Source organism: Tachypleus tridentatus, chromosome 12, assembly GCF_004210375.1.
Source record: "Tachypleus tridentatus isolate NWPU-2018 chromosome 12, ASM421037v1, whole genome shotgun sequence".
NCBI lineage: Eukaryota > Metazoa > Arthropoda > Merostomata > Xiphosura > Limulidae > Tachypleus > Tachypleus tridentatus.
The window spans coordinates 64,064,393-64,091,715 of NC_134836.1; the positions used below are offsets into that span (position 1 = coordinate 64,064,393).

A 27,323-nucleotide genomic window follows, 5' to 3' on the forward strand; every position below is an offset into this window, starting at 1 on the left:
GATAATTGAAGTTAAATGACGCTATGGAGACTGATGTTTTCGGGTGTTTCATCAACGGTAATTCTCGTCTGTAATACAGTACTGAATCACTCGGTTAGTAATGTTCACGTGAACGTGTATACAACTGCGTGGACTGTTTTGATAGGATATTTGCTGTCTGTTTCGTATTTATTATCGTTCCAGCGTTGTGTTTGATGTGCTATTGTTTCACGTGTGTGTGTGTGTGTGTATACGTGTAATTTAATTGTTTTAGAACCCACATTGTTGGTTTCACAAAACACGTGCTTTATATTCATCGACATATTTTTTGACGTAAGAATAATATATTTCATTATTCGCTACTTTCCTGAACTTATAATATTTTTCTTGTACTCAGACAGGTTTTATAAAAATTAAATTTCCATACTTGTAGAAAATACTTGGATTTATAGCTTCTGCTATAACTTATTTATAAAATAAAATTTTCCAGTGTTATGTATATACATAAGTAAATATAGAAAAAATACGAAACCATATTACCCCAGGTCTTTCGAATGGTAGATCTTTTTCCATCAGAGACAATTATATATGTATATTATCATGATAACCACTTGAAACTTGTAGGTCTCCTTAAGAAATCTGTGCAGGACTCTTAAAAATGCTTATTATAAGTAAAATTTTAGTTTGTTATGTTATTTTGTAAAAACAAAAAAGGAACAAAAATGGTTTCATATCAAAGGTAGAAAAGTTTTCTTGCTTGAGTACCGCCATTAGTTCCTGTTATTTGAGTTCAAACAACTATAACTACACCCTTTTGCAAATTAATTGAAACAAATGGTCATTTTACAATATTTTCAGCATGGCGGCCGATGTAGGCTCGTTGGACCCGCTGATTTCCTTTAATAGTTATTTTTCACACAGACGGCGTCATTAGCTGTGTTTTGCAGTCACGGTAGATCTATTTTTTGGGATATATGACGAAATTTTGAGGAATATTGCGTCTTTTGAAATTGCGTTAGAAGGGTAAGGAGACCAGTCAAAAAACAACTTCTTGCCAACTTAATGAAGAAAAAACGGTATCAATGAGGTCTGAAATACAAGAACTGGACGCAAGAACAATGGAGGAAGGTCTTATTCAGTGACGAAACTAATTTCTTCGTACAGGGTCAAAGAAGTCTGCATGTTCGCAGATCTCCAGGTGAGAAACTTCGAGAATCTCGCATCAATCAGTTCGTAAAACATCCCTTGAAGAAGATGTTTTGGGCCTTTTTCAGCTACTATGGCGTCGGAGGCTTACATATCGTAGAAAGTATGATGCGAGTACATCGAAGTTTTGCAGAGAAGAGTCGTTCCAGGATTGAAAAAGAGATTTCCAGATGGATCTGGCATTTTTCAGCAAGATCTGGCTCCGTGCAACAAATCGAAACTTGTGAAGAATTTTATGACTACAACGCGAATAAAGGTGCTGGACTGGCCTGGGAACTCTCCAGACTTAAATCCTATTGAAAATCTTTGGGCGATTTGTGAAGAAAGACTTCGGGGAAAAGACTGTGCTACGAAAGATAAGCGAATTGGGGCCATAATTGAGGTGTGGTACCGCGATCCAAAAATTAGTAAAGATTGCAGTCAACTCGTGGACTTGATGCCAAAGCGGATTAATGATCTGAAAAATAAAGGCGGTCACATCATGTATTAATTTGTGAGTAATTTTTGGATTCTCAGAAATAAAACGCAAAAAAAATGAAAAAATCGTGATTTTTCGTCTTGTTTCAATTAATTTGCACAAGGATGTATTACATACTGTATACCTGTGGTTGACTCTCAGTATTATTAAACGACTCAGGTTGCACTTTTACTTCAGAAAGGATTAAAAGCTACTCTAAGTTAGACATTAAAAAGTTGATTGTGTCATACAGATAAACATTATAAAATATTACAAAATAAGTGTGAATCGTTGTGAAACTTACGTTGTGATAAGCGTTACTAAAAAAAGCATGTTTATTGGCCTTCAAAAAATCTGATGCGGACGATTATAGATGTTGTTTATTTTTATGTAAGATTACCATGGTGTAAGCAGAATCACTTTACGAAGTCAACGTGAAACTGTTAGTAAGTTTTACAAATTACACAAAAATTCGCCTGTTATGTTTCACTATTGTTGTAACTTAATCAGTTATGTTATAATTAATCAGCGCAACAAGTAAAGGCATGTATAAATATATAGGCCATACAGTATACAAACACTGTTAGTTCAGCCATCTTCCTTCACGTTTTAAACAATCACACAGCTTCATATTCTGCGAAACAAAGTGTATGTGTGTTTGTCTTATAGCAAAGCACATCGGACTATCTGCTGTGTCAAACGAGGGGAATCGAACTCCTGATTTTAGAGTTGTAACTCCGAAGGCTTATCGCTGTCTCACCAAGGAATGCTAAACCAAGCCTTGTAACTAAATAAAATGATTTTGAAAAGTCTCGGACTAACCGCGTACGATAATATTTTACCTTTTAACCAACTGGTCTGAATGTGACAAAATTTGAAATTTTGATATTGAAGTTACCTAATTATTTCCCTCTTTCCTCCTGTAACATTTAAGAAACAACTTTATAGCTGTTAATTTCTAAGAATAAATTCCAAGTTAAGTTTTATTTATTTACTTTTTTACGGAAACAAACATAATAGATTGCCACGATAATTTAAACTTTAAAAACATTACTAGAAAGTTTTTCTGATCGGTACACACAAAAAAAAACATATAAAAAATATCATATTTCACTGGTATTTGTGGACCTCCCAGTAGCTCAGCAGTAAGCCTGAAAGCTTATAGCCCTAAACACTGTGTTTCGATACCCGTTAGAGCTCAGCACAGATAGTTTTTTTGTAAAATAGTGTATTTTACACTCAAGTTTCTTCTATCAGTCGAGATTTCCAGACTTTATATCTGAGGGCTTAATTGTTTTGTGGAATGGAAAAAAGCAAAAAAGTAAATGCCCCAGAAATAAAAAAAAATTAAATGATGCATTCCTTTATATAGGATTTACTATAGCTTGTTCACGTCCTAATGCGGGCGCTGGGAACCTATCGTCTTTGTACGCTAGACAGATGACGAAAAGCAGTAGGTTGGAGGAGTGTGCTTTGTATATGACACTGCACTTGTGACAAGATTGGTAGCCGTTAGATACAGCATGATTGAACGTAATGACGTGGATTGTAACAATATACTGAGGCTTCAAAATAGTTTTAAATTTAACGTACATATACATCATACGCCGCTCTAATTTATGAGGAAATAGAAGTATATTTGATAGATATCGAGCTTGTATTCTCAAGTCTATTAGACTGATACTGAATAGTTCTACTGGTAGCATGAGGAACATGTTTTTCTTTCTTTGGTTTGATTTGAATTTCGCGCAAAGGTGAGCATGTTTGGTGTATGACTGGCTGGCCTGTCACTTGGCATTATCGCTCATAATTCTAACAAGTATATTTATAAATATTTAATTATTATTTTAATTTGCTCGGTGGCTAAGGCACTCAACTCGTAAGCCGAGGGTCGCGGGTTCGAATCCCGGTCGCACCAAACATTCTCGCCCTTTCAGCCGTGGGGGCGTTATAATGTTTCGGTCAATCCCACTATTTGTTGGTAAAAGAGTAGCCCGAGAGTTGGCGGTGGGTGGTGATGACTAGTTGCCTTCCCTCTAGTCTTACACTGCTAAATTCGGGACGGCTAGCGCAGATAGCCCTCGAGTTGCTTTGCGCGAAATTCATAACAAACAAACAAACACATTAGGATAAAATAGAGCATACTTCTTCTCTGTAAAACATTGAAATAAATTGGCTCTTTCTTGCAATTGACAAAGATAATTGATTTATTAAGAAAAATATAACTTTTTTGTAAAAGTTTTTCCTCCGAGTTAAATGAAAACAGTTAACAAGCAGTTCTAATAATCATAACATAACCTGGCGTGAAAACATTTAACAAGTAGCTCTTAATGCAAAGACACACAATGAACTGTCTTCACTTCATCCAGTTCAGCTACACAATGGATTATCCCTACTCTATCTAGCTCAGGTAATTGAATGCCGGATTTTAGCGTTGTAAGTCCGAACCCTTTCTGCTGACTCACCAGGGCACACACTTCACAGTTAAACCTATGAAGCGTCTTCTTGATACGAGGGAGAAATTGAGGCGGGAAGAGAGGAGGTTAACCCGCGGGTTAATCGTGTCCGCAAAACTCTGTTGGCTCACCGGACAACTATTAATTTTAAAAATAAATTGTTTGTAGTCTCAGTTAGAACAAAAATTTTCTTCGTGTTTATCATACAGACATTCAAAATTAAAACTAACGTAACAAATTCTTGAAGATTTTTGGAAAAGTTAACATTTCAGATAATGGACTGTCTATCAGTATTCGTGGAAAAGAAATATAAGTTAAAAGCAATAATGAATTATAAAACACAACTATAAATGGATCATGAAAAGAAGGTTTTGTTTGTTTGTAAATTCGCACAAAGCTACACGAGGGCTGTCTACGCTAGTCCTCTCTAAATGGGTAGTAAAAGGGAAGGTAGCTCGTCATTATTACCCACGGCCAACTTTTGGACTACTTTTTTACAAACGAATAGTGGGATTGACTGTCACATTGCAAAGTTCTCATAGTTGAAAGAGTGAGCATGTTCGATAGAACGGAGATTCGCACTCGCAACCTATAGGTTGTGAGTGTAGCGCCTAACCACCTGGCCATGCCGAGCCAAAAAAAAGGTCTCGTCTGGGTCACTCGTATGTTTATTTCTTATGACAATAAAATCCCCATTTTCGATAGTATAGCTTTGCACTTGACTAAAACAAAAGTTAAAAGAAAACAGGAAAACACGATGAAATGGTAATGTATATAAACGTTATATTAATATAGAATTTACCTAATTTACTAATATATACGTACGGTCGAATTTATTAAAAAAAATTGTAGTCTGAGTTTCTGTTTAGTCGTTTTCGAAGGCAGGTTCAGATTTTTTTGTATTTTGTGCATTTGGATGGTTTGTGTAAAGTGGCTGGCCTGTCACTTGGCATTATCAATTGTAGTCTGTTAGCAGCTGTTTGATGGTCGGTAAGGATGGGTCCTTGAACAACAAGGCTCCAATTCTTTTACAAGCCCTTTTGTAAACAAGGTCTCTTTGGCTGGTTGTGCTCTTACAATGTAATTTATTTAAGATAAATAAAGAATACTTCGCTCTCGAAAAGCGGCGAGTTACCTTAAAGACTTCTTTGTCGTAAGGAATAGACCGTAGAAAACATAGAAGCGCCCAAGTCAATAGCCACTTGAAGAATTCTAGACAAGTTTAAGAGTAGCGTATTTAATACACACACACACATACAGATAGCTTTCGAACTCTTTTATGAAATATTATCTAGCGTACGTGATTGCTGTCAGGCTTTTTTTTTTGTTTGTTTTTTTTTTATTCCATGTAATATATAAACCTTTGGCTCAAGAGCAACGTGGTTTTGTATTTCACTACTCGTACGTTACTTTTGAGTTGTCACTCAAAATTTCTTAGTACTCCAGAGTGTCTGTTATCTGGACATAACCTCTTGTTAAACCTGCATACTGGGCTAAGAGTTGTGTACAACCGTAACGACACTCTTTTGCTACATAGATTGGAATTTAAGACTTTAGTGGGTTTTTGTTGTTGTTGTTCAAAAAAGTATGAAAGGAAACGGAAATCTCGTGATTTACAAATGAACATAATAGTGGATGATATTTGTAGGGCACTTGGTATATCACATATGCGATTTTCACGGATATTTAACGTTTCCGCGCAGAAAATTCAAGGTACTTTTAAGCGACATGTCTGTCCATACAGTACACGATATCATAAACCCAAGTGAAGACCTTTAATTTGTTAGAACCAGCTAGTCAAAGTAGCATGTACATAATCAATATATATATGAAATACTATTCAGACTTTAAAATATTTAGGTGTACTTATTTTTTGTTATTATTTTATGCAAGTTATTATGGTTTTGAGCAAATAACTATTAATGTAAAAACTAGAAGACGTGTGGCATACTTTAAAATAAACTTTTTCTTCTTTTTTTCACTTAAATACTTCGTTGTTCGTGTTTTCTAGCTATATATTATGACTGTGTGAAACAGTACGCAATGAGCATTATACCCTACTAGTAGAAACGCCGTCCTACGCAGTATTCAAACCTCATTGAAAACTTTTAGAAAAAACACTTTCTACAAATAGAACTTTTCTGGAAAGCACTGCACGGGAATATTGTTCATATTACGCAATATAAAATGTAATGTTTTTCTGTGTTAAAAGTGGTAACAGTATTGTAAAAACATTTTTAGTACTCCTTAAAATCACACTCTCGTATACAGCTCTAGTGAAAGTCGAGATCACTTTTATTTAAAATTATGTTATATTATTTTTTCAAATAATGTTGTACACACCGTAGTCATTTTTCTGTCTGGATCTTTAAAGCCCAAAATGTGAATTTTTTTTATGGAATTTGTATTTGTGGTGCTATTCAATAGATGGTGCCACATTGTGGTTATTTTTCGGTCAGATTCATAGATTTTGTTTGTTTGTTTGTTTGGAAATTTCGCACAAAGCTACTCGAGGGCTATCTGTGCTAGCCGTCCCTAATTTAGCAGTGTAAGACTAGAGGGAAGGCAGCTAGTCATCACCACCCCCGCCATCTTGGGCTACTCTTTACCAACGATAGTGGGATTGACCGTCACATTATACACCCCCACGGTTGGGAGGGCGAGCATGTTTAGCGCGACGCGGGCGCGAACCCGCGACCCTCGGATTACGAGTCGCACGCCTTACGCGCTAGGCCATGCCGGGCCAATACATAGATAATAGATAAGTACACTCCACGTACACTATAGTAAAGTGAGTAAAATAATGTTTTTAGTAGTCTTTTTAATATATGATTGGTTTAATTTTCACCTATAACCATAATATGTATTTATATAATTATTTTTAAAATATCTTTTATACACACACACACACACACACACACACACACACACACACACACTGCTTTTAGTATTTCTGTTTATAGTTACCAAACGTTTATAATAACTGTATTCTGAAGAGAAATAGTAACTATAGTCTTTACACATTGGCAGCATGGTGGATAACTTCACGACAATAACTATATTACACTGTGTGTGTGTGTTTTATTATATCAACCTATATATATATATATATATATATATATATATATAACAAAAGTTCGATTGGTAAGTATTCTATGAGGGAAAATTATTATTTTGGTCAGAATAATATTGTGATTTATGAGTAATTGTTGTTGGAAAATTGGCTGGTTGCCAAATAAATTAGAAGAAAACTACAAAAACTTACATTTTTTTCTGACCAATAAGTTTATAAAAACCAATATTTTCACGATATTGTTCAGTTTTTATGCAGTGTCGGCATAAGCACGTGGTTCAGAAAAGTTTCTTGCTAATCTAAGTCTGCAGACTCGCATCACTAGAAACTGGGTTTTGATACCCGTGGAGGGCAGAGCACAGATAGCCCATTGTGTAATTTTTGCATAACTCTAAATAAACATAATCTATTCATGAGAAATTATGTAAGAGGGATTTTTAAACAAAACCTTTTTCAAATAGTGTGCCATAAAACTGTGGTTTTCTTAAGTTTAAGATTTATTTATTCATATGTGTGTGTGTTTTCCTTATAGCAAAGCCACATCTGGTTATTTGCTGAGTCTACTCGGGGAAATCGAACCCCCTGGTTTTAGCGTTGTAAATCCATAAACCTACCGCTGTACCAGCGGTGGGCTTATTAGTGAAGTCAAATTGGTGGTAAATGTTTTACAGTAACTCCTTTCAAACGTTTTTGAGTTCATATAATTCAATCAAATGGTATAAGTGTATAACAACTAATAATAAAACATCAGAGAAAATTTAACCAGCTTTTTTAAATTGATGGGGAACTTCTACTATAAACAAGTTATTAGTAAAACAAATAGTAAGTCTTTTGTATCATAACATTTATATTTGTAGTTCTTTATATAGTCAATGTGTAAAATCCACTAAAGAATTAGCCTAAGTTTTTTAGAGAGAAAAACAAAGTACCAACTTACCTTTCTCAAAATCGCTATTGTTAACGCAACTTCAAACAAATATCTAGTCTTTATTCAAACACGCTGTTACTTTCTAAAAATATAAAAGCACAGGCTGATGAAGCCTAGCTCCCTGAAGTTACTTTAACTGCACAGTTGTTTTCTTCAAAATGTCAATCTACATACTGTAGATAAATTTCTTCATTAAAAATATACGTACAAGTGAATATGAAATTGTGTAATCTAGTAATCCGTCTGTTATTTTTATTTTTTTGGCATTCTATTGTGTGTGTTTTTATATACTTACAAGAACTTGCCATAAATATAGCTTAGTCCTCTTATGCATCATTACATGTGTAAATCATTATCTTGATATAAAGAATGTGAGTATGTGTGTATGCTTGCAAAAAAACAAACAACAACATACATTTCTCTGACAGTGGGAAGTTATTACTTGTAAGGTCTCGCCCTGGCCTCGCATCTGTCTATCAGAATGGATTTGTTACCCGGTGGGTGGGGCTTCATATGATTTAATAAGAACCAGACATAATTTTATAAGTATTCAACGCTTCTATTTTCCTCACAGTCTGGGTTAAAACTGGGCGTCTTCACGCAATGTCAGCATCGAGAGGTTAAGTTTCAAGTTCCACTGTTAGTCAATGGTTTCTTTATTAAACGTAAACGATCTTCCGAAAGAGACCTGTGATTCACATTGGGTGGAAGAAAGGCTCCCTTTATGAATTATGCTTGCGGCATGGACTCAAGTTAAACGTACGTCTTTAATAAAAAAACCATTATTTTCATCATGACGCAACACGTATTTGACTAATATGCATACTGCGACCTCATAAAGACCTAGTTTTTATGTATATTCATGTGTTGGTGTGTAGTAGGTTACATAAGTATATCGTTGACTGGTACATTATTCATGTTGTGTATATAGTAATTTTAAAACATTATATAGATAGATAGATAGAGATAAAAAAAAATTCCTGATCTCTAAGCTGCGTTTTAATATATATATATAAATATATATACCTAATTTTTTCAGCGTTTAGATTTTTTAAAATTACAACAAATGAAATTAAGCTCTATTGGCCTCTTATGGATTGTTAATCCTTCCTCGGGGAGAATGATACGTTTTAATTTTGTTAAAAGTTACTTGATAGACTAAATTTACTGTTAGTTAATTTGGAGACGAAATTTCTTGGTGTTTTGTTTCTCAAACTAATTGTTTGCAATACATGAGCGATAAAGAATTAACAGAAATTACCAAATAGGAGGAGGGAATTTGTTAGACTTATTTCTTCTTGCTTTGCGTTTTGCACATAGGCCTGGCATGGCCTAGCGCGTAAGACGTGCGACTCGTAATCCGAGGGTCGCGGGTTCGCGCCCGCGTCGCGCTAAACATGCTCGCCCTCCCAGCCGTGGGGGTGTATAATGTGACGGTCAATCCCACTTTTCGTTGGTAAAAGAGTAGCCCAAGAGTTGGCGGTGGGTGGTGCTGACTAGCTGCCTTCCCTCTAGTCTTACACTGCTAAATTAGGGACGGCTAGCACAGATAGCCCTCGAGTAGCTTTGTGCGAAATTCCAAAAACCATTAACAACAAATAAACTGAAAATTCTATGGAATTTACATAAGTTTTTCCGTTGTGTCTTACAATTCACGTTGAAGTAACGTCTTTGTCATGAGTATCATAAAGGAATTTTGTGATAAATAAGTAAAAAAGGCAGTCCCTATAGTAATTAAATCATCACTTGATTTGACAGACATAAACTTTCCGTGATGACGAGAAAACCCACTTGTAGAGAAAATTATATATTTAAAAACGGCTGAGAACCTAACGATGACCGAAGAAGGTCGAAACGTTGTTCGCTCCTCTACTAGTGCTTTATTTACCCATACAAGCCGTTTTTAAATATACAAACATAAACTTTATTCTGTGGAAATTTTCAGATGTAGATTGTTGTCATTAGACTGATGCCACAAGGTAAATAACTGTGCAATAACTTTATAATTTACTAAATTGGTGAACTGTTTCAGTGTAATCACACAACTGTTGGACTCAATAATTATTTTAAGTTCATAGTAGAAAATGTATCATGAAACTGTTTGTAGTTATAAATTTGCATGTTTTCCAAGAACTATTGGTTTGGGCCTTTTAATTCCTACAACACTTAACGTTAATGAAGTTATAGTTCTGGTGACTGTTTAACAACTGGGAATGGCATCTTAATAGCCAAAGTAGGGGCTGGCATACAACCCAAATTAAATCAAAGACCACAATGTAAGCATTAATATGTGGACTTAGATTTTATGCTAAATAAAAAAAATTTCAGGAGGTACAGAAAGCGTTTTGTACACTTTAAGAATCTTTCCGCTTAAAATAGTCGACCTATGTGTGCTAACTTGAGTTGGACTAAAAGTATTTTGTGTATCTAAAAAGTTGCCGGGGAATTTCTGAATTTTTGTTTTAGAATAATTCAAGCTTATTTATCAAATGTTTGATACTGTGGCCTTTACGAAGTGGAAAACGAGCCTAATATAATAAACATTTGATGCGAGGTTTGTCTGTATTCAAAGTAATTTTAAATTCTTGCCCCCAAATACAACTTCCACAAACGCGTTAAGTCGTTAAAAGCATTAAATGTGTTTTTATGTACACGGTTCTTGGAAAAGTATGTCTGTAGTCTATTTAACGATACGATATACAATTACATTGAAGAGGTTGATAAAATGAATGATGCTATGTTAACAACGAGCGTAGGCTATTTACCATGTATCCGCTCCTTCCCCATTATGTCCTCAATATATATCTAGTTTCACTTTCTCGTCTTCTAAGTTATTTGTTCGTCCTTTTTTATCCATTCTTGAGTGACGTCTGCATAAATGTGAATAGTTTTTATGTGCAGTTGTTAATGGAAATATTTCCTTTCTTCCAGTGATACCCTAGCTAACAGTAGCGTACTATGCAATATACGAAGGTTGAGTACGTTACATTAAAAAGATTGAATCCTCGTGACGTCGGTACAGTTAATGCCACCACATTCGGTCATATTCTCTCCGACGACCATGCATCTTTGAAAGAACCCCATAACATAGTTTCTACTGCAAAAGGCCTCTTCGTGAGACTGTCATGTCTGAAGCACAATATATCCCCCTCTCTAATACTTTTCATAATCTATCTACCTTAAGAGGGTGATGGTTTTCCAGTGTTCATCTTTACGTACTACATCTGGTTATTTGACCAATATATCTGCATGTAAACTGATATGGACGCCTCTTTTATTGTACAGCTGCTTTAAATGTGTTGTAGAAGCAACATGTGTACATATGACTTGCATTACTTTTCCATTGCTGTTCTTTTTGTGCCCACGGATTCTCACCTGTTACAAGATTCTGCATTTTGCTTACTATGGCTAGGGTACCATTTGTAACAGGTCTCTATCTGAGTGGTCCTTGAGCTCCAAGTTGATAAATATTTCTTTGTTTTCTAATGCCATTAAATACAAAAGATATCCTCTAGTCGAAAAGTATGTCCGAAAAGGTCATTACATACCACTCTCAGAAAAAGGTCAAACAACATCCAAATGAAGTTCCAGTACATTTCTTCGTAACGAGACTTTACACTTTACATCAATTGTGGTTTTTACATGGCTTACTGATTTATACATATGTCTCATACATGCACACACACACATATACAGTACTGTGCAAAAGTGTTAGAACAACGTCAAAAAATTAGATTTCAGGCTACTTTCAAACAGCAATTAAAGATAAACCACAGGTGAAACATTAAACTTTTATTAATCTTCACATTTAGTACTACAGAAAACCCGTAGAAGTGCTTGCTTGTAGCAAACAATTAATATTTTGTGTCACCATTTCGTTTTAATAGCTCCAGACAACCTTTCAGGCATTGTTACAACATATTTAACCAAGTGTTTTTTGGAAATTTACTAATACACTCCAATAAAGTTGCGTTGGAAGTAACTTTTGATTTGACAAGTTTTTGATCTATCAAATTCCAGATCTGCTCATGCGTGTTGAGATTGTGTTGTTGTTTTTTTTAAATACTGCACCACTTGAATCATTCAAACAGCTTCTATCTTCGCTAGGTAATTTTTGCCCAGGTGGGATGAGCGTTTGGGATCATTATCTGCTTGGTAGTCGCATCCTTAACCAATAATACCCAAGCCAGTTGATACATCACGACGGATAAGTATCTGATAGTACTTGCAATGGTCCATTCATTCATCTACTTTTCAAATATATCCTGTCTCTTCAGCAGAAAAATACCACCATCACACTGCCTCCCCAATGCTTCATATTAGGTGCTATTCATTGAGGTATCTTTCACCCTTCTTCCTCAGAACATACAACCTACGCTTTAAAACAAATATTTCAAATTTGAACTCATCTTTCCATAACACCCTTTTTAAATCTTCAACAGTCCAGTGTTTGTACTTTTTAGCACATTTCAGTCTCTTGACAATATCTGGAGATCGAAGTGATGGTGGTTGTTGTTTTTTTATCTGCGACACGACCACATATTCCATTCTTGTTGAGTCTTGATATCGTAGATCTGAACACTTTTCTGCCCTTTGGTACATGGTCGTTTAACTCATGCTTGAGATTTATGACAATCTTCCTTCTGTCCCTTAGTCTGCAAAAACGAAGATACTTAGCATCAGAATCATTGAGTTTAGGTGTTCTGTCTCTTATTTTCGTATTTACTTGTCTTTTTCTCCCGATCCAAGGTATACAGGAAAGTGTTTGGGGAGCATTTCAAATCTGCAGCAATTGTTGGAGAGTCCAACCAGCATAATGTAAAGCTTTGACGCGAACTCTCTGCTTTACTAACAAGTATCTATGTTTTTTGGACCTATCGTGGCAACAAAACTTAATATAGTGTTAAACACTGTTGTATTAAGGTTCATTTGTTGAGTGCTATTAAATGGATTTTTCTAGAATACACCAGTACTATATGCTAGCATCTTTCTACATAGTTTAACACTGCATAAGGTTTGTTTGTTTGTTTTTGAATTTCGCGCAAAGCTACACGAGGGCTATCTGCACTAGCCATTTCTAATTTTGCAGTGTAAGACTAGAGGGAAGGCAGATAATCATCACCACCCACCACCAATTCTTGGGCTACTATTTTATGAACCAATAATGAGATTGTCCGTCACATTATAACGCCCCACAGCTGAAAGGGCGAGCATGTTTGGTGCGACGGGGAGGCAAACTCGCGACCCTCAGATTACGAGTTGAACGCCTTAACCACCTGGCCATGCCGGGTCCTGCATGTGGTACCATGACAGACCCTAAGTGTGATCAATGTGTTCATTCAAGCCTCCCCGTCGCGCTAAACATGCTCGCCCTTTCAGCCGTGGGGGCATATAATGTGACGGTCAATCCCACTATTCGTTGTTAAAAGAGTAGCCCAAGAGTTGGCGGTGGGTGGTGATGACTAGCTGCCTTCCCTCTAGTCTTACACTGCTAAATTAGGGACGGCTAGTACAGATAGCCCTCGAGTAGCTTTGTGCGAAATTCCAAAACAAACAAACAAGCTGAACCCTTATGACATGTCCTTGGTACAGGTATACAAGAATTCTGAAGAATGATAAGTATTATCACCCTGACTTATTCAGTTGTCAACAGGGATCAGTGAAGCTTTACCATAGTGTTGAAATTTATATTCTGTAATGGCATGGAAAATTAGCCCCATAAAATACAAAAAATGACAAAATGTTATCTTGTCCTAGCACTTTTTAACAGTATCGTGTTTGTACACACACACACTACATGGCCAAAAGTATGCAGACACCCCTCCAATTAGTGGGTTCGGCTATTTCACCCACACCCTTAGCTAATAGGTGCAAAAATTCAAGCATACATCCATGCAGTCTCCATAAACAAACATTGGCAGTAGAATGGGTATTACTGAAGAGCTCAGTAACTTTCAACGTGGCACTGTCATAGGATGCCACGTTTCCAACAAGTCAGCTCGTCAAATTTCGGCCCTGCTAAAGCTTCTTCAGTCAACTGTAAGTGCTCTTGTTGTTTGGTGGAAACGTTTAGGAACAACAACAGCTCAGCCGCGAAGCAGTGGGCCACACAAGTTCACAGAACGGGACTGCCGAGTGATAAAGCGCGTAGCGCGTAAAAATCGTCTGTCCATAGTTGCAAAACTGACTACCGAGTTCCAAACTTCCTCTATAAGCAACGTCAAGAACTGTTCGTCCGGAACTTCATGAAATGGGTTTCCATGACCGAACAGCCGCACACAAGTCTGAGATCAGTGTGCGCAATGCCAAGTGTCGGCTGGAATGATGCAAAGCATACCGCCATTGGACCCTGGAGCAGTGGAAACGCGTTATCTGGAATGATGAATCACGCTTCACTATCTGGCAGTTTGAAGGACAAATCTGGGTTTGGCGGATGCCACGAGAACGCTACCTGCCTAAATGCATAATGCTAACTGAAAAGTTTTGTGGAGGAGGAATAATGGTCTGGGGTTGTTTCTCATGGTTTAGGTTAGGCTCTTTAAGTTCCAGTGAAGGGAAAGGTTAATACTACAGCATACAACGACATTCTAGATAATTGTGCTTCCAACTTTGTGGCAACAGTTTGGGAAGGCCCTTTTTTGTTTCAGCATGACAATGTCCCCATGCACAAAACGAGTTTCAAAAAGACAGTTTGCCAAAGTTGGTGTGGAAGAACTTGACTGGCCTGCTCAGAGCCCTGATCGCAATCCAATCAAACACCTTTGAGATGAATTGGAACACCGAATGCGAGACAGGTCTTCACGCCCGACATCAGTCAGTCCCCGACCTCACTAATGTTCTTGTGGATGAATAGGAGAGAATCCCCTCAGCCATGTTCCAAAATCTAGTGAAAAGCCTTCCCAGAAGAGGAGGCTGTTATAACAGCAAAGGTGGAAACCAACTCCATATTAAAGCATGAGACGTTCAACGAGTAAATATGGGTGTGATGATCGGGTGTCCACATACTTTTGGCCATGTAATGTAAGTTAAAAGAGAAAGAAAAACTTAAACATAAAAACTTGTCCAACCACTTACATTCAGTTTCAGCACGAATGTCAAAGATTACAAAATATGTGAGATTACAGAGGAAACTACATCTTTTTCATTGTAAAAGTTAAACTACATTAGAATGATAATAGAAAACAACAGTATGTTAAACATTTATTTCAGATGCTATCCAATACAGCTTTCCATTGTAAATTATACTTCTTATGAAGGATTTGCATTATAATTCAGTTTGCCAATGTAGTTCTTTTTAAACTACAATATAAGCTGGATGGCAGATTTAGATGTACACATATGAACAGAGCTTGAGTTGTATACTTACAAAGTGGAGCACAATTTCACATCTACCTTCAGGCAGTAGGTCCTCTTGTAGATGCTTTGAGATGTATTCTGGGCTATTTATTTATCAGAATTGCAGACCTAAGTTGTAATTTGGTGTAGTTTAAATGAAAAGGTGAACTAAGTGATTGAAAGGAGATTGAATATGATGGAAGACGAATGATAAATTTGGTTTTACATCTATGCTAAGTGAAAGGTAGCACAACATATTGTGCACAGTTGGTGAGGGCATATGGGAATAATAGCTTTTACCAATTTGTTACCGTGATAGAAAATTAAACTATAACTTATACTGTATGTGTGTGTGTGTGTGTATGTGTTTTGGTTTGGTTTGTTTTGAATTTTGTGCAAAGCTACATGAAGGCTATCTGCGTTGACCGTCCCTAATTTTGCAGTTTACCACTAGAGGGAAGGCAGCTAGTTAGTCATCACCAACCACAGCCAACTCTTGGGCTACTCTTTTACCAACGAATAGAAGGATTGACAGTCACGTTATAATGTCTCCATGGCTGAAAGGGCGAGCATGTTTGGTGTGATAGGTGTTTGAACTTGCGACCCTCGGACTACGACTCTAATGCCTTGACCCACCTGGCCATTATTCGTTGGTAAAAGAGTACCCAAGAGCTGGTGGTAGGTAGTGATGACTAGCTGCCTTCCCTCTAGCCTTACACTGCTAAATTAGGAACAACTAGCGCAGATAGCCCTCCTGTAGCTTCACGCAAAATTCAAACCAAGTATCTTTCCTCAAAGCATTATATTTGTCCCACTTTCAGATTCCATCTTGAGTTACTGTGTCACAGGAAGGCGATTGAAAGATTAACGTTGTTACCAACATTCATTAAAATAAATAGTTTTTTGTTTAATTGACTTTCTGTAATTCAATTTTTAAATAGTATTTGACTACATACTCTCAAGTGAAAGTGTAAGTAATAACTACAACTATGGGAAAGAAAACATAGGAGACCAAATTACTTTTTATAGATGGGGTTCAATTTTGTAGTTATGCCTTTGTTCTGCCCCTAATATTATTACTAATATTACATGTTGTGATTGCTTTCAAATAATCTGACCAGCAGTATTTTAATCAAGAAGATTTACCAACAGCCAAGATAGTTAACTGTAGAAAATCTGTGAGAATATATTCCTCCCAGCTAACCAAAAGTATAATATTTATTTATTTCTTCTAGGAAAAGAAAATTACTATTTATAATCTGTACACTACATGACTTACGGCTGCACACTACATTAGACATTCATTTCTTAACAGATTTGGGAAGAAGTTTCCAATGAAGCCAAAATTTTTGTGCAGGCACTTCTCCAATGTGACCCTCAACAACGTATGTCAGCAGCCCAAGCATTAAAGCATCCTTGGATCATGGAAGAGTCCAGAAGTCCGTCCTCAGGCCGTAGAAAATCCACTACACTCTCTGCACAAGGTCTTCCTTATACTGCTAGTCAGAAATCTGGATCTGGATGGTCAGTTCATTCAGGCAAGTCTGTCCAGTCCTTGCGTTCTGGACACCGTAGGGTAGGTGTCCACCACCTGAAGGCACTTGAAACAGATCCTGAAATAGCAGAAATAATAAGGTAATGTTTGCAAAGGTATAGGACTTTTAGTTCCGTTAAATTTTTATGGTACAGCTTTAATTGAATACATTATTTTACCAGTTTGTACTTTTTCTCTAATTTGTTCATTGTTTTCTGTTTAAACGTGGTAAGCTGTATTAGTTAGGTTTAGCTACATTCCAAGAAGTACCAATTCACATCCAGGTCATATTATACTAGATATATACTAGTCATATTTCTTGATTAGAAAACGTCAATTTCAATACTTAAGTTTCACATATTTCCTAAGATGTTGTTCAGACTTTTCTAGTTCTACTTTTACAATCAATCTATTCAATTTACCAAGATTTGAACACACACTAACATGATTTAATATGTACATGAACATGTGGGTATACAAGTCTTAACCATGCCTTCTGCTGTTACTCCTGATGATGGTGTTATAGGATACCAAAACACACACAAAGTCTTTCTTATGGCAAAATTCCTGCTTTTAATAACTATTTATTGTATAATGATTTTAACATTAAATTCCTTTTACTAAACATATAGTCTGAATGTGAATTTTATGTTGGAATATACTTTTAATGTTGTGTTTTTCTTACAGATAGTTTTGCATACAGCAACTTTGTAGGAGTAAACTTCCCACAGAGACAGTTTATGTTGATAATTGAAGATTTCACGAACCATCAGATCTGTTTCATAACTTGCCACATCTTTTCTTGTTTTACTTTTAAGTTATTTCATTTTTATTTTGTGATCAGTAAAAAAATACAGGAAAAAGAAAGTTTTCAAACATGTAAAACTGTTTTTTACTCATGTTTAATTGTTGTCATCATAATTATGTTCATAAATACTGTTAGAAATAATGGTAAAAACAGTCTTAGTACAAACCTTTCTGGATCACAAAAACAAATATCACTTAAAAATAAACAGAATTTACTACTAGTAGCATCAGCTGTTACATAATCAATATAAAAAATACCAATTTACAAAAGTATTTATTTTATTAAAATATTTAAAATATAAAGATTATATTGGTACATGTAATATAATCTTTTACAGTTTTACAGATCTTTCCCATTTTAATAGCTAACCTTAACAGATGTAGATATTGTTTCATAATTTGCTTAATAATATTTTTAGGTGCTGTACATAATAAGTAATCAGATGTAAATGTACACTTTATGCCAATGTTTGTGTATTTTGATTATATATATAGTCAATTTTGTATGTCCAACTTCTATTTATGGGAAAAAACCAAAAGAAAAACTGAGATTAATTCAGAATATTCTTCTTCAAGGTTTATATTTTAATTCGTTATTTAATTTTAACTACTTCAAACACAATATGATAATAAACTTGTTTTTCTTTTCTACATTTATTGTAACTATTAACAACAAGTGTATTCTGTTCAAGTCATGAATATTTCTTTGCATTTATACCCATACAGTGTATGATTATTATTTATTTATGTAATTCTCTTTTTAGTACCAAAACAAACTTTAAAAAATATAATTTTGGCTTTTTTCATAATTTGAGAATAATGAAATTCATTAGTCCTAATTTATCAGTTTTAATTTTTCAAATAAGTTATGTTCAACCTGAATAGTTATTTAATTCAAAAAGGTTTTCTGTTGTTGTTAGGGTAATTATAACTAATGTACCTTTAAATCCTGAAACAACATTTTAGCTATTCCTGTGCAAAAATATGAAACTTTCCCACATAAATTAAGAATTTAATTCATACTAGAATTCAAAATGTGAGTTTTGTTATGTTTATGTCAAAACCTACATTAAAATTATTTTAGGCAGATTAATTTTAAATATTATACAAGTTTATGTTTTTCTTACTACTCACTTCTGGACTTCCTTTGTGTTATTATTGTTTATTCTGTAACAATAAAATATTTTTCATATTTCTAAAACAATTCAAAATTTATACATAGTGCAATTATTTTAATACTGCTTTAAAATACTTTGTCAAATTGTGGCATGCTCACTTAATAATCTTTAAATGTCATTTTTTTTGTCATACCATTTTGCTTTTAATTTATAACTTGCATTTTCTTTGGTGTGGAAAGTACACTTTCCTTCATAATATCTTATAAATGGAATATTGGCATATGTATAAGGATTTGGGGAAGACAAAATAATCAGTATGCATTCGTGTCAAGTGTTATTTACTTCGGACACCATGTATATTTGTATTTTTCCTTATGTAAATTTACTGTTACATAAGCATATTTCAGTAAACCCAAAATTATTATTTGTGTAGAGTGGCAAGTACTGAGTTTTTATAGGGAGTGTTACTGTACCATAATAATTTTAAAAACTTGTACGAGTGTTTTTCTCATAAATTGTTGGCCCGTTGTGTTTAGGCCCATTCTTCAAGGTTATATTAATTTGACAAGAGGGCATTCTTTGTTAGACATAATGGCGTCAGCTGAAATGAAAGTGTTAATTAAACATTTAAACAATAATGTTGGAAGATTTCTTCATGCAGTTACTGATACACCTTCTTTGAATCAGTCTTGTCTAGAGAAACGAATAAAAAAACATGTAAATTAGTTCCACACTAATTTCTCTTTAAAAGTGCAGAATGTATTAAAACATTTTGGTCGCAAACAACATCTGGCAGTTACTTGTACATTTTTTGGCATATCAAAAATGTTCAGGTGAAAAATAAATGTATTTTATTTTAATTCTTACAGTGATTTATTAAATCATCTTTGTAAACAGTAAAAGAACAAATAATGACTGCACTTAACTTTTTTTTAAAGTTTTTTTTTTTTGCAGTATATAAAAATCATGTCCCTTACATTTATTTTATAGGCATAAAGCAAATATTTAATACATTAACAGATCTAAAATGAAAATATAAATTAGATACTGCAAGGATTAAGAAGCTTACTGTAAAACCACTAAAAAATATTGAAAGGACATTTTAAATAATATTGGCACTCTCAGTAGAATAAGTGATTGGTGGTTGACATTGTAAATGGGGAGGGTGGAACCCAGTATTAATTACCATACTTTAGAGTCATGGTTTTAATTTGTAGAAGTGTTAAGAATAACCAAACTAATATTTTTTTTTTTGTATTCATTCATTTCATGATATTGAATGGTACACATTTGTTCAACAGTCATTTCATTTAGGTGAATCTGTTTGCAAAGAGTTTTTCTGAAAATGTGAAGAAATTATCATGTTTCATAATTTTATTTTACAGAGTATTTCTATCCCAGAAAAGCCCATAAATAACATTAACCTGGTATATCACATTCTTTGTTGCTGTGGTGGATACATTTAACACTTTGAAGGCTTAAGAACAATTTCATGCAAAATGTGGTTACAGGACATAAATGAAAATGTGCTGATAATTAATGTTTTACCATCTCTCACATTTATGAGAAATTGTTATTAAATGCAACTAAGAAACAAATAATGATCAAGAAATAATTTGATTTTATGAATTAAAATATCCATTTTCCATTATTCTTTGTCCACAAGAATATTTAATACAGAATATTTTATGAACTCTCAATCTTGGGGGAGAAACACTTTTGCTACAAGTTCAAGTAACTAACAAACTACTTTTCATGTAACTAAGCCTAACCTAAAAGAATATACCAACTTTATGAACCTGTTACATTGGATATTTACTATTCTACATTACAACTAATAGTTTCAGAACCTTTTATATTAACTATTACTATAAATAATATTAATCTGAAATAAACAATATATACACGAAATACAGAGCAAGCACCTGCAAAGACAAAAAATATTAGATGTCATTTTGAAAAAAAAAGAAGTAAAGATTTCAATATACTGTTTACCTTAATTTCTTACTTTTTAACACTGCTCATCTTTTTTCCCCCTACTTTAGTCGCCCTATTAACAAAGCAGTATGTCTGTGGGCTTACAACTCTAGAAACTGTGTTTCCATACCCATGGTGGGCAGAGCACAGATAGCCCTTTATTATCTTTGTGCTTAACTACAAACTATTCCAGTGAGACAATGAATTCATTAGTTTAAGACTAGACATATTTCACTACTGAATCACATACAAACGTAATTTTGCTATATCCAGACTCCAATAAAAGAAGTTAACAATTAACATTATACTCTCTTGAACATTTCTCTATCATAATATGAGGATTTATTTCCTGAGATTAAAATAAAAGCTTTGGTATTTGTTAGAAGTATAGGTGAAACTATGTGTGTTGCCAAAGATGTTAGTTCATACATATATGTATGTTTATCCAGCTATATACAAATTCATTATCACACTGGCTAACAAAAAAAAATCACTTGTTTTAACAGTATACATCAGTAACGTAAACAACTTGCATATACATGTATACTGAGCATATGTGTACAAACATGCAAAAAATCTACTTGTATTTGGACATGCTATAAAATTTTGTTTTATATACTTGCTTTTCTCAAAACCATTTCTAAACTTCACAAAAACATTTGCTCAAAATATTAAAAGAAAGTAGAAATTTTTACATTAAAATATGTATAGATGAAAACTGAAAATACTACAATGTGTAAAATGTCCATCTTCATACTTACAAAATGTTAGTGTCTACAAATTTTTCTAAAATATAAAAGCAAAATTTCATAATGACCACTCATAATAAAAGTACTAAGCATTTTATAAAACCAAAATTGTCAAACCTTACAAAATGAGCATTAAAAATTACTACATGCTGTATCAATAAAAATGATAAGTAAATGAAGACAAGGAACCAATTTAACTCGCACTCAACATTTTCCTTTGTAATTATAACTTTTGACTTAAGTTCACATCATCAACATTATGGGCAAATGTACAGTGTATACATGGTAAATTAATTTCGAATTTGTTAGTATATCATTCACATGTTTTTATTATATCCTGCAGAGTAATTTCATTCAAAAAGTTTTCTGCTTTTTAGCCTGTAATTTTTATAAACCCCATAGCATACATTCTATCATTTGTCAAATGCAGAGCCTTTACGACTTTCACCAAATGCCAGGCTGTTTTATTCAGACAGTTGTAGAAGTGTGTCAAACATTACTACTTTTATACAAGAAAAAATATATTTAGTAAATAGCACATCAGTAAAGTTATTAATGCTCCTTATATGATATACATATCCCTTTGCTTTCTTATGCTTTAAAGATTTATTCTTCTTGTATGTAATGACCCCCAGCAACTTAATTGGTAACTCTTTGTGCTTACTGTGCTAAAAATTAGGTTTTAATAGTTTTAATTGGGTTGGTAGAGCACAGACAACTCCCTATGTAGCTTTGTGCTTAACAAACCAGCCAACCAACTTGTATGTAATTTATTTCTTCAGTTTAGGGAATACTGCTTTGACTCTACTATTTAGCCACTAGAGAAAAAAAAAAAAAAAAAGGTTACATACCTAAGAATAGACTACACCTAACTGTTTAATAAATCATCCATTCATTTGAAACATATTTTGTTGTTTTAAGCTTGTACTCAAAACTTTTATTTGAATTTTTAAAAGAAATCAAGGTACATCTATTTTTATATATTTGCATTTGAACATGTTAATCTTAGAATTAGTTTAAGCTGTTTAAAGCAGTGCAGAGTCAGTTACAGTAACATACTTCCAGTGGTACTTTCAATACTAAAAATATTTTAAAGTCCCCAAATTAATATATGATGAAATCCATATCTCAAAACACAAATGCTTCCTTTCAACATTAGAAAGTCAGCAATAATCTTACTTTTGAAATATTTAAGTATTTCAAAGAATTTTATTATTTCAAAAATTTCATGCATGAAAGGAAAGGTGAATACGTTAAAACATGTCAACACTTGCTATATCCATTGCTGACTAGGTCTTTTGCCCAGTACCAGGACTCATCAGGTATTGGGATTGTACAGACTTCACTCTGGAAGTAACAGTCAACATAAACAGATCTGAGAAATTGGTCACTAACTTTAAAACGTAACCAATGGAAAATTTAAAAGATTATAAGACATACACAAAAGAAGTAAGCATTTTTTGCCCAAACAGATACATAGCATACACAATGTTTTAACAAAATCCAATATTGAAACATGATTTGAATTGATACAGAAAACTGTGTTTAAAGTTATTTTTAAATGTACTCAGAATACTCCAAAACTGCCAACATTATTACTTTACATATATTATTATTCTCAAAACCTTATTTGCCTGACTGTTTGACTATGCTACTGATACTTACAAGTTACAGAATGATAATATCTTTGGTAACCACCAGCATCATAAATTACAATCTGGTCTCCCTCCTTTTTTTTAATTTCAGTTGTATTTTATTACAACTTCATTAACAAAGAAAAACAAAACACATTATTATACACATTTACTTTGCCTGATCTGCAAGTAGTAAGGACTATATAGATTTAGTTTAGTTACAGTCTTATACAGAAAACAAACAGATCACAATATAATTGTGAACACCAAGACACTGAGAATATTACTTATTCCCTTCCCCTGAAGTTCACAGTGTACTATTTCTATAACATTTGTAAATCCAGATATGTTTTGGTAAAATTATTAGTTCCCTTTTTGTTCTCTTCTTGCTAGTTACTGTGGATAACAAATCTTGTTCACACATAAATCTCACTGAAACAGGTTGAACAATATCAAAATTATAGAACTGCTTAGAGTAGACCAAAGGCAACTAATCTTTCTATCTAAGATGTAATATTTCTTGTTTACTCTATATTGAGAAACAACCTACATCAGTTGAAGATGAAATACTCTTATCAAACATGGGTAGGACATATACTATTGATTCTATTTCCATGCAGAAAATCAATAAAGACACTGGAACTGCAGAAACCATTTTCCCCATCTCGTGGTACTAAGGCTAAACTTTCAATTTTAACAAATAATCATGCTAGTGGTAAGGCAAATAATTTTTTGAAATATCAATAAAAATAGGTAAATACAAGTACAAACTGGTTATAATTTCATTCTATAGATATGTAGCTAGAAAGAATTTTGAGTATTCAGTCATGGACTTCTTACCTTGGGGCACTGAATTGTCAGAAAGTGTTCAGAAGTAGTTTAATATGATACAAAGATAATCTTAAAAAGAGGCTTAGCTCCCTGAAATTTTCTCTTAAAAAAACAAAAGAAGGGGATCTGATTAAGCTGTTTTTTATGCTTAATTGTGTGGTTCCACAAGGAACAGAAATATTAATTTTGACAGTGTACGAGACATCTTCAAATAAGACTGTATTATCTTCTTAAGTTTGGTTAGCATTTGCAATTTTGCTTTCATATGTGATATATGCAATGAATTTAAGGAAAAGTTTGGTAAATATTTGAAAGATAAGAACTAGCTCTGAGTTAAAGTTTAGTGAATGAGATGACCTTAAATGTGTTAACATGTTATACTATTGACACACTGCAGATTTTGTCTTGACTACATAATAACTATTACTCTTCCATTAAAAAACAGTTTCTGGCAAAAAGCAGTTTTTGCTTGCTTTATTTAAAATCATGAGTTTTCCTCCTGAGTTTAGCTATGTAATGTAATGCTACTAAAAACACACAGTAAATGTTTCCAACATTCATGATATTATAATGGATTTGATCAAAAATATTTTCATTTTTAAACATCAGATTAATCATTATTGAAAGTAACAATATAAAACAGATAAATTAACATGAAAATAATTCAATAATGCCAAGGTTTCAAATATAGAACATTTAGCTAGGTTGCAGTTTAGGCATATTTAATCACCAAGTTTGGAAAATATATTTATAGATGTCTATTTATCTCAAATAATTATTTGATTAGTATGAAATCTTGCTTACTCAGTAAGTATTAAACAACACAACTACAAGTGACTGAAAACATTATGCAAAACAAAGTGACATGTAACAATTAGAGGTCAATGACAAAATATTTCATTGGAAAGCCACAGAAACTTCAAAGAAATGTAACATTAAGATACAACCAAGAGAAATGTAAAATATTATACATGCAGGAAGTTAACACCAGTAAGAAGAGCAAAACAACTTTGAACCAGTTAGAATAAAATACCAGAAAGAATGAATGATATACCTACTGGAAACCAATAAAAATATCTGTAGAACCACTACCTGCTGGTTCCTAGTACAACCAGTAGACAAAATTGTTGTTGAACAAAGATTATTAACAAATGCCTTCAGCAAAACAAGTAAATAAATAAAAAAGGCAGTTAAATGTTGGTTTAACTTCTAAAATGATAAAAAATATACTTTTCATGCTGTTTCTTTACAAAATTATTTGAGTGGAGTAAGTCTACATGGGTCATGGGTTTCAATCCCATCACATAAAACATACTTTCCTTTCAGCTACTGGGGTGTTATAATGTGACAGTCAATCCCACTATTCATTGGAAAAGAGTAGCCCACGAGTTGACAGTAGATGGTAATGACTAGCTACCTTCCCTCTGGTCTTACATTGCTAAATTATGGACAGATAGCCCTCATGTAGCTGTGCACACAATTCAAAACAAACAAACCAAATTTACATTTATACCTCAGTTTGTAAGACCAGTAACTAAAAGCATAGCATTTTGTATGTTCCTGAACATAATTTAAAATATCATCCTTTAAACTAGTTTTAAAAAAGAAATGTTTGGATGTGGAGCATTCTATTACTTATAATAACCTTCATAGTCAATGTATAATATTTTATAATGGAAAAGAGCAGTGGTCAATAAATATGTATAACTTTTGGTTGCAGTATATAAGTCACTATATGATGAAACTGAAAGGGTTGAAAAGTTGTTAAAACTAAATACACTTGATTTGGCTACAAGAAAAAGTTACTGTTTAACTTGTTAAAAAGTGTCTTGCTAGCAACTGTTAGCCACTTTAGCTCAGTTGGAACAGCACTCACATGGGTTTAATTCCATGCCAAGGAAATACAAATGAAAGAACATTCTGATGAATATTTTGTTTTTCACATACAGAAACTTTTCCTTTTTTTTTTTTCTATACATTATTTTTGGATTTCTTTCTACTAGTTACAGGTAATTTAATTGGAAAATTATTTTTCATATTGGTTTATTATGGTCCTGAAACAAAAGACTAAAATATAACATTAGACATTACTTACTATTCAATCATTTAGGCAGCTTTTACCTAATACACAAACATTTATTTCCTTCATCACTGTCACGTGAACTATTATATGACACTCACATTCAAGTTTGTTTTTTGTGTTCCTATGTCTGTACTGTAATCTTCTTAAAATTTTCGTTAACATCTGCTAATTTGGAAGGGAGTTTTGTATACTGAAATATATACTTGTGCAAGACACATTCATATTATTTCTTTTATGGTGGATTCAGTAACAGATTAGCCTGTATTAGTTAACACTCAAAAGCTAAATAAATAAACTTTGTAATTTGTTTTGCAATATAAAATGAATAAAAATTCAAGCCTTAATGAATAAATAAGTTTAATCTTTGCTTATTTACTTTAGACAAATGTTTTAAAGATATTTAAAGGATACATGCCACATATATCAAGAAAAAGAAAAAATCATTAAAATTTACACTTGAAATGTGAACTGCAAGTTCTAACAAGTCTACTACACTCTTGTTGACAAGCATATATGAGTTTTGTGACCTTGAATAGTATAAACTGTTTAATGACATGATAATAGATGACTTAACTGTCATAACCTGCTGATGAAAACTGGTATCAGATACTACTATATGAATACAAGTGTATGATAATAAAATTTTTGATGAAAGTCATATTATATATAAAACTGCACTAAAATTTTAAGATTACTTTTTTTGGCTGGTAATGAATAAATACAAATTTCTTAAATAACCTCATAAAATTATTTTTATAGATTTTCATAATTTAAATGCCACATAATAATAACTATTTCATATTTTAACAACCAACCTTTCACTTTCAATACACTGAAGTAAACACCATCTTATATAAAAAAAGACAGGTTATTAAAACTTCTTAATATTATGTGTGTGTGTACTGTACAGAGTGAAAAAATGAATTAATTACTTTTGTATTTCCAAACACAAAATAAGTGTTCAGTATCACTGAAGTGTTTATTTCAGGTAACAAATGTAATAAACAAATCAATTTCTCCAGAACTTTTAAGAAAATACAAACACTGCGAGGTGAAGATCCATGAAACTTGAATTCTTCATAACAAATAAACAAAACAAAAGAAGTCTTTTTGGGATTTAAAACTGACAAAAGAAGAAAACTCTAACAAATGAGAG

At 33.4% G+C, this 27,323-nt stretch overlaps 1 protein-coding gene and 1 long non-coding RNA gene across 2 annotated transcripts in view; one reads left to right on the forward strand and one right to left on the reverse strand.

Moving 5' to 3' along the window:
- On the forward strand, positions 1-19,531 carry LOC143233422 (serine/threonine-protein kinase H1 homolog). Its single transcript, XM_076469631.1, has 3 exons — positions 1-93; positions 16,750-17,069; positions 17,656-19,531. The coding sequence occupies exons 1-3, from the start codon at positions 16-18 to the stop codon at positions 17,657-17,659; spliced, it is 402 nt and encodes a 133-aa protein (XP_076325746.1). The 5' UTR covers positions 1-15; the 3' UTR covers positions 17,660-19,531.
- LOC143233423 (uncharacterized) overlaps positions 15,287-27,323 on the reverse strand; it is a 14,729-nt gene continuing 2,692 nt past the window's right edge. The window contains exon 2 of the long non-coding RNA XR_013018138.1: positions 15,287-17,047. This is a non-coding gene — a long non-coding RNA (uncharacterized LOC143233423). The remainder of the gene's footprint in view (positions 17,048-27,323) is intronic.

Bases quoted from the DNA above. Each gene is read 5' to 3' on its own strand.
- LOC143233422 (XM_076469631.1), top strand. From the start codon at position 16: ATGACGCTATGGAGACTGATGTTTTCGGGTGTTTCATCAACGGTAATT. The intron at 94-16,749 runs GTTAGTAATGTT...ATTTCTTAACAG, and splicing joins ATACAGTACTGAATCACTCG to ATTTGGGAAGAAGTTTCCAA.